This window comes from Calliopsis andreniformis, chromosome 10 (assembly GCF_051401765.1).
Source record: "Calliopsis andreniformis isolate RMS-2024a chromosome 10, iyCalAndr_principal, whole genome shotgun sequence".
Taxonomy (NCBI): Eukaryota; Metazoa; Arthropoda; class Insecta; order Hymenoptera; family Andrenidae; genus Calliopsis; species Calliopsis andreniformis.
The window spans coordinates 12,865,544-12,877,740 of NC_135071.1; the positions used below are offsets into that span (position 1 = coordinate 12,865,544).

General features: G+C 34.0%; 4 protein-coding genes across 4 annotated transcripts in view; 1 reads left to right on the top strand and 3 right to left on the bottom strand.

The window, feature by feature from the left end:
* Positions 1-3,056, bottom strand: part of Dally (division abnormally delayed protein) — a 132,419-nt gene extending 129,363 nt beyond the window's left edge. The window contains exon 1 of the mRNA XM_076388153.1: positions 2,332-3,056. Within this exon, the coding sequence (XP_076244268.1) occupies positions 2,332-2,551 (220 nt within the window). The 5' untranslated portion in view covers positions 2,552-3,056. The remainder of the gene's footprint in view (positions 1-2,331) is intronic.
* Positions 3,057-4,715: 1,659 nt separating this feature from the next.
* Positions 4,716-7,754, bottom strand: Mcm7 (minichromosome maintenance 7). The gene is made up of 10 exons (XM_076388281.1): positions 7,624-7,754; positions 7,317-7,525; positions 7,065-7,228; positions 6,805-6,985; positions 6,605-6,742; positions 6,346-6,531; positions 6,053-6,266; positions 5,505-5,982; positions 5,284-5,435; positions 4,716-5,208 (listed from the first exon to the last, which is right to left on the bottom strand). The coding sequence occupies exons 1-10, from the start codon at positions 7,661-7,663 to the stop codon at positions 4,793-4,795; spliced, it is 2,178 nt and encodes a 725-aa protein (XP_076244396.1). The 5' UTR covers positions 7,664-7,754; the 3' UTR covers positions 4,716-4,792.
* A 331-nt stretch (positions 7,755-8,085) lies between these two features.
* On the top strand, positions 8,086-9,786 carry Bys (Bystin). Its single transcript, XM_076388283.1, has 3 exons — positions 8,086-8,248; positions 8,448-9,373; positions 9,446-9,786. The coding sequence occupies exons 1-3, from the start codon at positions 8,105-8,107 to the stop codon at positions 9,672-9,674; spliced, it is 1,299 nt and encodes a 432-aa protein (XP_076244398.1). The 5' UTR covers positions 8,086-8,104; the 3' UTR covers positions 9,675-9,786.
* LOC143185338 (ribonuclease H2 subunit B) lies at positions 9,740-11,808 on the bottom strand. Its single transcript, XM_076388285.1, has 5 exons — positions 11,301-11,808; positions 10,906-11,144; positions 10,493-10,778; positions 10,193-10,410; positions 9,740-10,112 (listed from the first exon to the last, which is right to left on the bottom strand). Exons 1-5 carry the CDS (start codon positions 11,386-11,388, stop codon positions 10,020-10,022), a joined length of 924 nt encoding a protein of 307 aa, XP_076244400.1. The 5' UTR covers positions 11,389-11,808; the 3' UTR covers positions 9,740-10,019.
* Between the last annotated feature and the right edge of the window lie 389 nt (positions 11,809-12,197).

Consider the following 12,197-nt stretch of genomic DNA (forward strand, 5'->3'; position numbering starts at 1 on the left):
ATGCTATTGCCAATTCTCTGGCGAAAATCGTTTTATTGCGAACAACAGTTTTCTATTGAATCACCCTTCTGTGAGATGCCCATGAATAACATAACATTTTTAGAACTGTTAGCATAAACAAAATAATGAAACTCAAACTAATTGAACTTTGTATGCAGATACCTGTATTTTTGCACAGAATGACTACTCAATATTCTGAAAGATCGGAAATATGGATAACATATCAGCATAAAAAAAATGGCCATCGCAAAGCAACGAAACATTTTTATGATTCGTGTTTTAGTACAGTCGGTTCTATAACGACGCATAAAAATGGATCTCCGATTTCAATACAAACGTTTCAATAAAAACTGTTTTCCATTTTAAATAGTTGATCTACCGTTTCAAGCACATGTGTAGTTTATCATGCAGTCATATAAGAGTGATTCATTTAACTCTTTCACCAAAATTTACGTGTAAACTGTATGCTGTATAAAAAGATCTTTCGGGAGAAAATTGTTTGGTATAAAGAAGAGCATACAGTGCAATAATTAATTTTCTGCTATTTCCCTTTTTTATATTTTTATTAAAATATGAAGGCCACTTTCAGTTTTTTAATTATAATATGCAATATTTAATCATGCCATGCGAATGTCTATTGAATACAGAATAAAAATAATTAAGGCATATGGGGTCAAAAATGAATAGTTACATTAATGAAAAAATGAGACAGTAAAAAGTTAATTATTGCACTGTATGCTCCTCTTTATACCAAACAATTTTCGTCTGTAACATTTTTTTATATAGCATATAATTTACAAGTAAATTTGGGTGAAAAAGTTAAATGACTCATTTTCTATACAGGATGATCCATTTGAAGTTTCTCATGTAACTATCTCCTAAACTACAGCTAGTTTCAAAAAATGTTTTAAATAAAACGTCCACAAAGACAAAATTTGTGACCCTCAGGATGTCTCCCTTGAAAGAGGGTAAGTTTTATTTAAAACATTTTTTGAAACGAGCTATAACGTAGGAGATGATTACATACGACGCTTCAGATGGATCACCCTGTATGTATCTAATGAAGATGGCAAAGATAGTCTTCATTAAGATAATTCCCAGCTACAATCTTAAAATCCCCGCCTACGAAAGATTTGAAACGGATTCTAGATAGAAGAATCTATCGTCTCACGACAATTGAAGCGGCTTTTCGCAAGAAGTACTCGAATGCTATTTGATGTAATAGCATTAAGTGCCGTTTAACGTAACGACTCTCAAGAACTCTAAATAAAACTTCATAATTAGAATCAAGCGGGTATAATTCAAGACTTCCAGTTCATTTCCTCCAATGAACCGCGAAGCGCCACCAATTTTCCCTCCCAACTTTTCCACTAAAACGCGAATTACTCCAGCTTACTGGCGGTCCAACATGGCCGTTGTATAATTTCAGTGACTAAAATCCCAGCTCGATAAGATTAATCGTGCTCAGATCGTCATCGACGACGATAGTACAATCGAAACGCGCGTTTAGGGTTCTGACACATCGTGCACATGCTTCAAAAGTGACAGAACTCCAAGAAGTACCTAGATTGTTTAAAAGAAGCGACAATCTATTCGTGAACTTAGAGAAGAACAACATACTGACTGAATTAATAAAATCGGTAAAAAGAATAGAGTTATCTACAGAAACTTCTGTTATTGTTCATACTATCTGAAATAATCTATACTAAGTCATCTCATGTTTACATTCATTGATCATTGTTTTACTTCTAAAAAAATTCATACTTATTTTATAGAACAAGTTTTTGTCTTCCAGACAATAATTCTTTAATCGTCTTTTCAGAACATTTCGATTATTTTAAGTCGAACTGTGAAATGAGAAACGAGATTAACTCATTAAGGCCCAGAGTTCTTTCGCTCGCTATTTTTTTACAAATAAAATTTCAATTAGTGAATTCACATTATTGAATTCTATTTCTGATCTAGACTCTACAACACTTTGAAGACTGAATAAATTAAGATATTTATAACACTACAGTACACCAGTTTCTTGTAAGCCAGACCTTGTGGATTTTCTTCACATAATGAGCGCCTGTACTATAGTATATAGTATCATAAAATGTTTGATTCTCTCTATAATTAATAATACATAGGATGTTACGTAACTCTGGACCTTAATGGACTAATTATAAGTTGACCTAATAATTACTCATTTGAGTACCTAATTAACTGCCAACTAAACTGTTTCATGGTCCCAAATAAAAAATCACGTGTCCCTCTCGACCAACACGTGCGACACGCAAATCCCCTACCCAAGGAGCAACCGCTCGAATGATCGAAAAATCGACTTACTTTTCGTCGCGTTCTCCAGCGCGTTCGGCTTGGCAACCACGATCGTGACGTTCTTGCTCTCGAAGAACGGCTTGACACGCTCGCAATCGGCCACCGAATCGGTGTCGTTCCTCGGGTGTTCGGCGAATCGCGGCGATCGGGAGGACGCGAGATCGGTGCACAAGAGTACGAGGATCGAGACAGGTGCCAGGATCGCGCGATGCCTCTGCGTTGCTTTCATTTTGAACTGGCGGAAAAACGGAAACGGAGGAGAAACGGCGATGGGCACCGCCAAGTTCCGTAAATCGTGATCGAGGGAGACGGTCAGAGGGACAGAGGGAGAGAGAGAGAAAGGGACGAAGAGCGCGGAGCAGCGAGACGATTCAATTCCTCCTCCTCCTCCTCCTTCGTCGCGTATTCGACACGATCGTTCGAAGAGTCATCAACCGCGGGACGCTTCCTCTTTCCTCCTGCTCCTTCGGCGCTGTCAAACGACACGGCGACGGAGAGTGCGGGTGTTACTGCGGGACCTCGAGGACCGCGAGACGTGCATTTGGTGCGATGGACAGACGAGACCGCTATAGTAATCACGACGTGCACTGGGACCGCGCGCGCGACACAGTGTTATGGCCCGCACACATGCACACCCGGCCACTCCGGGTACACCACAATAATGAGCACACACATGCACGCACGTTTAACTGCACGCAAGCAGCATGCATGCATGCACGACACGACACGCGTTCCACGAGTAGCTCGATGCGACTGAAGTGACGAGAGGCACCCGCGTATTCACGATTCGACCGCCACTCTCCCACTACTCATCCGATTCGTTGGCTACCCTCTGCCCTCTCTACCAAACTTTCTGGCCGAGCCGAACTCGTCCACCTACTCGCTGATTTACCTACCAGGGGGACTCCTTTTGGGAATCATTTAGAGAGTTTTAGTGTGCTTCGAGAGCGACAGGTGGAGCCACTGGTCGTTGGTTATTATCTTCTGTAGGTTTCTTGTTCCGAGGGTAACTACTTTGTCGACCCTGAGAAATTGAAAATGAGTTTAGTCACGGACGAGATGAATATACAGGCTGCAGTCCGAAATTCAGCTAAAATTGCTAATATAGTTGAAGTTGTAAACACTGATTCATGATATGAGCTGTGTTACGTGGTGTATGCAGTATTTAGCAGTTTTAGCAGTCAGCTAATTTCGAACTCCAGCCATAGTATCACTAAAAAACATACTTTTTGAATTGTGTCACTTTTGAAACACATGTGCGATATGTATTCATATCTGAAAATAATTGACTGAAGAACTCGAGCTAATTCGACAGTTATAATAATTAAAAAAATAGAAATTTTAGGTTTTATATGAACTTCGTGAACCATGGAGCTTTAGAACCCCAAAAGTGTGAGACAGAAAAAAGCATTGTTTGTTTAGTCTATTCTGTATATATACATAATTTTACTATGTAATAACATGAAAAGATTTTACTTATTTTCGAAGCAGTTAAAAAGACCAAGAAATTTTACATAATACTAAAGAAAATGTTAATAACTTACCTTTCCAATGATGAACTCTACACTATATGTCATGCCGCTTAAAATGGACTGCGCGCGCATTTCTTTTAGTGTCCTTAACAACCACCTGTTACGTACAACATAGAAATTCAATAAAAGTTAATAAAAACGAAGTAAAATAACACATACTATCTTTATTTCTCGTTAGAATCCATAAAAATGTAATAATAGTCTACAAAATGATATTAATTTAAATTTTTCCGAAGTTTTGAAATCATTATTTGAATTTCGACACCATTGTGCTTTACATACTTGCCTTAGGTTCTTCCATCGACTGGACCCTCTCCCCAATACAAAAAGATATTAAATTGAAGAAAATAATAAGTCAAGTTTACTTTACTAAGAAAGTATATGAAAATGCAAGAAATATCTCAAATTTACAATATTCATATAAATTTACTAAAGGAAAGGAAAATATTAAGTGAAAATATGGCCGCGTACTCATAAAATCGGAAAACGAGTTTTTATTTGAAGAATTAATCGTTCAAATTATATTAATCATTAAAATTAAGATCAATTTGTCATTAAATATGTAATAGTATGTTAAAATTAACAAAATATACCTTTAGAAATGGTCAGGATACGCCAAAAACAGGATTAAACGCTTCTGACACAAGAAATACGTTTTACTCCTAGCAAGTTTAGGAATGAACTGACAGCGCGCGCAATTTAAATAGATAACTGACAAACATGGCTGCCGAATTCAACAATAATGGCGGGAAAAGGTGCGTACATAGAACACAAAGAAATTAATTTCTAATTGCAATGAAGATAGAATTTAGTATAATAAGGTATGAAATTTATTTGTAAAAACCGGTATAAACATACAAGAATGTCTTCAAAGGCATCAGAGTATAAAAAATAGTGTCTTATACATCATCAGACTAAGTATACTATGAGTAAAATATTTAAATAAATGTAATTTGTGTTCTTGTTTGATTCACTTGCCACACATTCAGCGCCTCATATTCTTCGATGCAGTCATTGACCTGATCAGGTTTAAATCCTTTACTTGTGCATCGTTCAAGAATATCAGAAACTTTAACAGTTTTCTTATCACCCGCCAACTCCCTGATAAGATGGAAAATTCGATTTATTGGATTCTGATGTACACTTGTTTGTACTGTCTCTGAGTAGTTGATTGAATGCTTAGACATTTCAATTAATCTGTTCGCTTCAATTACATCTGCTTGTTCCACCACATTTGATAACCTTAGACGCGCCAACGCAGTCGAAAGGCGTAACAGGGCGAGTAGATTACGTGCAGATGTAAAAGTTTTGTCCTGGCTATTACGAGCCACTCTTCTCATTTCTACGTAAGACTCTGAAAATGATAATTACATGAAAATATTGTTAATACCGTGTTATTTTACGAAAATAAATAATTTAAATAACTTACCAACTATATACTTCGTTAACTCTTCTGGAACGGCAGGTTGCTTTGTTTTACACAGATTAATATATTTCCTAATTAGATTCATATCCAATGCTTGTGATTCCATCGGAGGTTGTATAGAATGTTGATGAACATAAGTGATGTGTTGAGCCATTCTGAACAAAAATATTTTTTAAACCTTCTATCATAGAAAAATATGAATATATCATTATGTTTACACTAACTTTAAATCATTGCTTCGATCTGCTCGATCCTGAATTAACCATAACAAGTCGAATCGAGATAACAAAGCAGCAGGTAACTGAATATTTTGTTCAATTGTTCGTTTTGGATTGTATCTACCATAGGCTGGATTTGCAGCAGCTAATATCGAAACTCTTGCATTTAAACGAGTTGTGATTCCTGCTTTTGCAATCGATATAGTTTGTTGTTCCATCACCTCGTGTATAGCCGTCCGATCGGCATCTGCCATCTTATCAAATTCATCGATACAACAAACACCTTGATCGGCTAATACTAAAGCTCCTCCTTCGAGCATCGTTTGACCTGTTAGGGGATCCTTCATAACCGAAGCAGTTAAACCAACTCCAGATGATCCTCTGCCAGTTGTGTACTGAGATCGGGGAGCCAATCTCGTTATAAATGATAGCAACTGTGATTTCGCTACTCCAGGATCGCCCATTAAACAAATATTGATATTACCTGTGAATAATAGAAATATTGAAGCACAAGCAATAAAAATAATAGAATAATGGATATTACAAAACTAGACCTCTAATTTTAATATCCTCTCTGTGTTTATCGGTTCCACCAACAAGAAGCAATAATAAAGCTTTTTTAACATCTTCAAGCCCATAAATTTCTGGAGCTATGGAGCGAGCTAATTTGTCATAAAAGTCATCTTCCATTAATAAAGACAATTCTTCATTTGTCAACTCGGGATTAGCATCATCAGCACTTTGTGAATTGGTAAGACCAACGATTCTCTGAATTATGCGAAATATTTATGTTTAGTTCATAAGATCAATTAAAACAATAATTTGTGCTAAAATAGTTAAATCTTACATGTGCATCTAAGTATGTTTCATTGAGCAGAGCTGCACCAACTCGAGCAATGAATCCAGATTTTATGATAGGTAAAAAGATACCCGTAATAATTACGTGATCCCCAGGTAAACAGTTTCTTGTTGTCTCACCTCTGCAGTACACTGTTAAAGTTCTAGGAATGTGACCTACAGGAACTTGATCGCTCTGAAGTATTTATAACAAGCATTAATAATCTTTTAATATTACAACATAATCATAAATTAGTTATAATACTTACATGTTCTTGTATTTTTAATTCTTGAAATTTGATAAATTTTGATCCTCTCGTTTGCATATCTAACACACCACCAGATTTATTTATACGACAATCATCACTAGGACATTGACGTAATGGTATATATTTGAGGGATTGTACCTAAAAGTCTCAGTGTCAATAAACTTGGTTTAGCATTAAACATTAATATATTAATTCCTTACTGGTTGAAATGTTTCAGCACCACATTGATCACAAGTATATGTAGCGACAACAAGTAATGGCATTACATCACTACATCTCGTTACAATACCTCTTACTGTTACCAACTTCCCTATTTTGTCAGCTTTTATGTCTCTCACTGAATATGCTTTTGCTGTATCAAAATCTTTAAAATATACTTCACTAAAATACAGATAAAAATCAATGTATACATGTGAAACAAATTTATGTAGGTATGATAAAAAATAAATATTTAATGTACAAGCGTCTCATCAGCTCTGGGGCATATTTATTTCTTGGATCCCGTTGATCACCAAGGTGTCTATTACGACTTTCCATTAATAATCTATGTTCAATATATACATCCAAAGCATCTTTTGGTGGGACAGGTCTTTCTTTAAAGTCAGGCAACATCTCCTGAATAAGCTGTTGAAATATAAGTTGTTACTCATTGTGACTTGTAAAGACGAAAGCTCTTTTACATACAACTACAATTTAATAAATATATACTCACTTCTAAAAGTAAATTAACATATCTTCGAGAATTATGTGCAATAGATACTGCTAATTCCTCATCGAACTCATGAACATCATCTAACTCTATTGTGATATCTACTTGTTCACGATGTGCTATATTAGTAAGTTGTTTTCTGTATTTAAAATTTTTTTCGCCTGTTGAATCATCCACTACTACAAACTCCGTCAAAAAAGTTTTCAGTTGCTCTAATAAAATGTATAAACGTGAAACAACATATTAAAAAATATTGAAATCTTAACGTAAAATTCAGTGGTTAGACGTTAATTATAATCCAGATTTTTACCTCTTGCTTTTGCATAGTCCTTTGAAATTTTTGGGGCCATTGTCGAAAATTCGCTTACACAATTTTTTTAATATCCAATATATTTTCTTTCTTCTCAAAGAAATCTACTATGCTCCAAAATTACAGACACGATCGTTGAACTTTCGGTGTACCTTTCCCGCCTAAATCGAACCGGATGTTTATCTATACTCTGTGCCAGTCTGCCAATAAATCGACATTTTTAAATTTGAATTTCGAAAATATTTTTAAATACAACTTCTACATTTAAATAAACATGTTTCATTCCAATAATTTTATCAGCTTAATTCCAAACATACTATTTATATAAAATTAGTTTTTTCTCATAATTAGAACAGAGTAATTCATATTAATCCTCTGTAGGTAAGTTAGGTGCAAATGAAAAATATTGTATACATAGAAATGAGGTTAGTTGTATGTCACATGTCTTTACCAAATCTGCCAACAGTTTTTAAATAAGAAAATGGGGAAAGCAAAAAAAGTGAAAGTTTCCAAAGGTGAAACAAAGCAACAAAAAGTACCATTAGCAGATCAAATAGAAGATGAAAAAACAGTAAAGTCAAAAAATAGACATAAAATTCGAACTCGCCATGATGAAGATGAAGAGGTTATATTTACATTTTATAATATGATAAAACTTTAAGGAAATGTTGTTTTATTATGGTTTATTACGTATTATCTCTAGAATTAGTAGTAATTTTTATAAACATGAACTACTAATTGTAGTTCTTGAATGTTATATTTAATGATAAGTATCTCAAATCAGATTATGTTTATGTTATTTTTATGTTTCTTTAATTGTGTAGTTTGTGGACCCTTCTCTCACAAAAAGAATTCTATCCCAAGCCAGAAGACAACAGATAGAAATTGAAGAAGAAAATGGAATGGGACAATCATCACAATCCACAAAAAAACCAGTGGTAAAATTTGGATCAGAATTCAGTGATACAGAAGAACAATCAAGTGAAGATGAGTTAAACGATTCCCAATATTATGAAGATATTCAAATAAATGAGGAAGATGAAATAGCTATACAGAAATTTATGTCTAAGGATTCTGCACCTATGAGAACATTAGCTGATATAATATTGGAGAAATTAACAGAAAAGAAAACCGAAATTGAAACACAGTTTTCAGATGTAGGTTCTATGCAAATACAAGATTTAGATCCAAGGGTTAAAGCAATGTATGAAGGTGTTAGAGATGTTTTAGCAAAATATCGCAGTGGAAAATTACCTAAAGCATTTAAAATTGTTCCTAATTTAAAAAATTGGGAACAAATATTGTACATCACAGATCCACCAAAATGGTCAGCTGCTGCAATGTATCAGGCTACTAGGATATTTGCTTCTAATCTAAAAGAAAAAATGGCACAAAGGTTTTATAATTTGGTATTGTTACCCCGTGTTAGAGATGACCTAGCAGAATACAAGAGATTAAACTTTCATTTGTACCAAGCATTGAGAAAAGCACTATTCAAACCTGGTGGTTTTATGAAGGGAATTTTACTTCCTTTATTAGAATCTGGGACCTGTACATTAAGGGAAGCTGTTATTGTTGGATCAGTGATTGCCAAAAATTCGATACCAATTTTACATTCTTCAGCAGCAATACTAAAAATTGCAGAAATGGATTATACAGGTGCAAATAGTATTTTTCTAAGAATATTCTTTGATAAAAAGTATGCCCTTCCATACAGAGTCATAGATGGTGTTGTATTTCATTTTCTTAGGTAAGATATACTAAAATTCGTGTTCATAGCTTTAATTGACCATTACATCTTAAAAGCAATATTTGTTTATAGGTTTGAAAGGGATCCTAGAGAAATGCCAGTATTATGGCATCAAGCATTATTAACATTTGTACAACGTTACAAAAGTGATATAAGTTCTGAACAAAAGGATGGTTTACTGGGATTATTAAAGAAGCAATCACATCATACAATTACAGCTGAAGTACGAAGAGAATTACAACATGCTAAATGCAGAGATGTAGAAATCACAGAACCTACATCTGAACCAATGGTTTATTGAATGTTGAACTTTTTTACATTATTGAATTTGTAAATTAAAACTCTATAAAATAAAAATGTAAAATAAGGCGAATAAAAGTGTCTCATTATTAACAATATTTTAAGTACATGTATAACATTTATATAAATTAGTTTAAGAACTCATGTTTCAATAACAATTACAAAGCAATTATCATGACATGAACCGATTAAAATTGTAGAATCAACAGATATTTTGATATGATAATATGCTCATCTTTAGACGTATAAAACATATAAAAAGACAAAAAATTCTGGCATATAAAAAGCGGATTTCGTGATCATAAATAGATACCGTAATAAATTCTCGCAATTACACTTCATATTTTTATTTCTTTTTAAAGAAACTGGTAATACTTTTCGATCCAGCTGCTGCTTTCTGTCTACTTAACTCCTTTTTGCTAATGCTGATCTTCTGAGGCTGTATAAAAGCAATGGAAGTTTACCATAAAAATACATTTGATAAAAACCAGATTTACAACTGCATAAAAGTGTTGTTACCTTTTCAGATTTGATTGAATCAGTTTTTGGTTTCAAAACCGATTCAATTTCAGTTGAATCCTTCTTAGGTCTCTTTTCATCAACATTTTCTTTAGGACTACTTAATTTTCGTTTTTTAATGTCTGTTTCATCTACTACGTTTAAATACTGTGCCAATTTTTTTGACAAATCTTCGGGAAGATATTCTGATACAATACCATGTGCATATTTTAAGTATTCTGAAGAAAGAAGTAAGTATAATAAATATATTTTTAAGTTTTACCCATAAACATCTTTTATTTATAGTATTGCATTATTTACCCATTTCTGAAGCATTCTCAAGTTTAGCACTCTTAACATAAGTAGCACAAACAGCACCTTGGGATACATGAACACCCTTTTGTTTCAAAACATGAGCTACTCTTTCTACTTTCTTTTGTAACCACACTAGTGTCTTTTCTTCATTGAATTTATATGCTTGTAATGACTCATCTCCCTTTCTATCAGCAATTAATGTTAATTTCAAATTCTGACATTGAGCAAGACGAGATGTCTCTGGAAAATCTTCATCCCAAAGACTTTGATTGAGTGGCTGTGCTTGCTGCGACTACGAGTTTAATATTTACATTTACCAATACTTAAAACTATTGCACCTACGTAGTGACATAAACTAAATCACGATACTTTCTTAAAGTAGATTATTATTAAGAATTACACATTAACAATAAAATTACCTTCCTCAAATAAGGTAGTATTAAAAATATTGGATCGATCGGAGTAGATAAGTGCATTTTCCCATCCGACTTAACGTTATCATCTATAAACCATGACCTCTTATTCTCGTCAAACGTTAAAACCTCTTGCACCGTTGCATTCCCCGGACTAAATACAAACATAGCAGCCTGATTCGAAGCTGGATGTCTCAACTTAATTACATCAGGCGTGCCTCCATCTGCAGTATCTAAACCATCTCCTAAAATATATAGTATGTTTAATACATACTTTTCAAAAATAAAATAAACAATTATCGAGAAAACTAGGTAAACTTTAGGGTGAAAACTTAGGGATAGGCTTTTAAATAGTAAGAATTTAAGGCAAATATTTTAAACAGAAGATTATATTTATTCACCTTTCATAAGGAAGACCCAAGTATTTGTACCCGGATACGAATTACTCGTTTTAACACATTTTTTTGGCGAAGCTTTGGTACGCGGCATATTTACGCGCGTTTTGCACGATCGATATCACGTTAGGTTATTTACTCCTCACATACAATTTCCACTGTGTATTAATATATATACGTAAAATGTATTTATCGATCAGCCATTTTTGCTAAACGAGCAGACTTTTAATTTCCTACTGCTTTTTGATTCCAATATACCGCACTGCGTACTTTCCTCGGTAAACAAGCACGTTAAGCGCAACATGCCGCCAGCGTTGTAGAAGATAACATTTGAAATCTCGATGTGTAGTCGAACGTCAGTGAATGGTCGATTGGAAAACCGGGCTAAGCTGAAGGCGTTGCCGCGCTAACGATTTATCTTTTGAAAAAGAAAAGTCCATCGAAATCGTACTCTAGCGTGGAAAACTTAAACTACAATGCATATCATTCTTATCGATCAAAAACGTGTTTGATTAAGTGCTTGCTCTTAAGAAACTTTAGTGTGCTTCAAGTCTCTTTTCACATGAATACAATACTCGATTAAACTCTTTCAATTTATTGTGTGTACCATTACGTGTACCAAAACAGAGAGAAAATAAACATAACACATGATATACCTCGTCCCATCTCATCATTTTATTTTCTCCAAAATTCTCATGAAACAATGTAGGTATGACAGAAATTGTCAAAGAGGGATAATGTAGAAAGTAGGTCGCAAGATACTATATAAACTTTCGTATTGATGCAATTATTGTACCATATTATCATGAATTCATGCAAAGTACCTACAGGTATTAAATATTTGTTTTATTTTAAGAGTACTTTGTTATGATGTACATATAATCGAATGATAGTGGTTATACT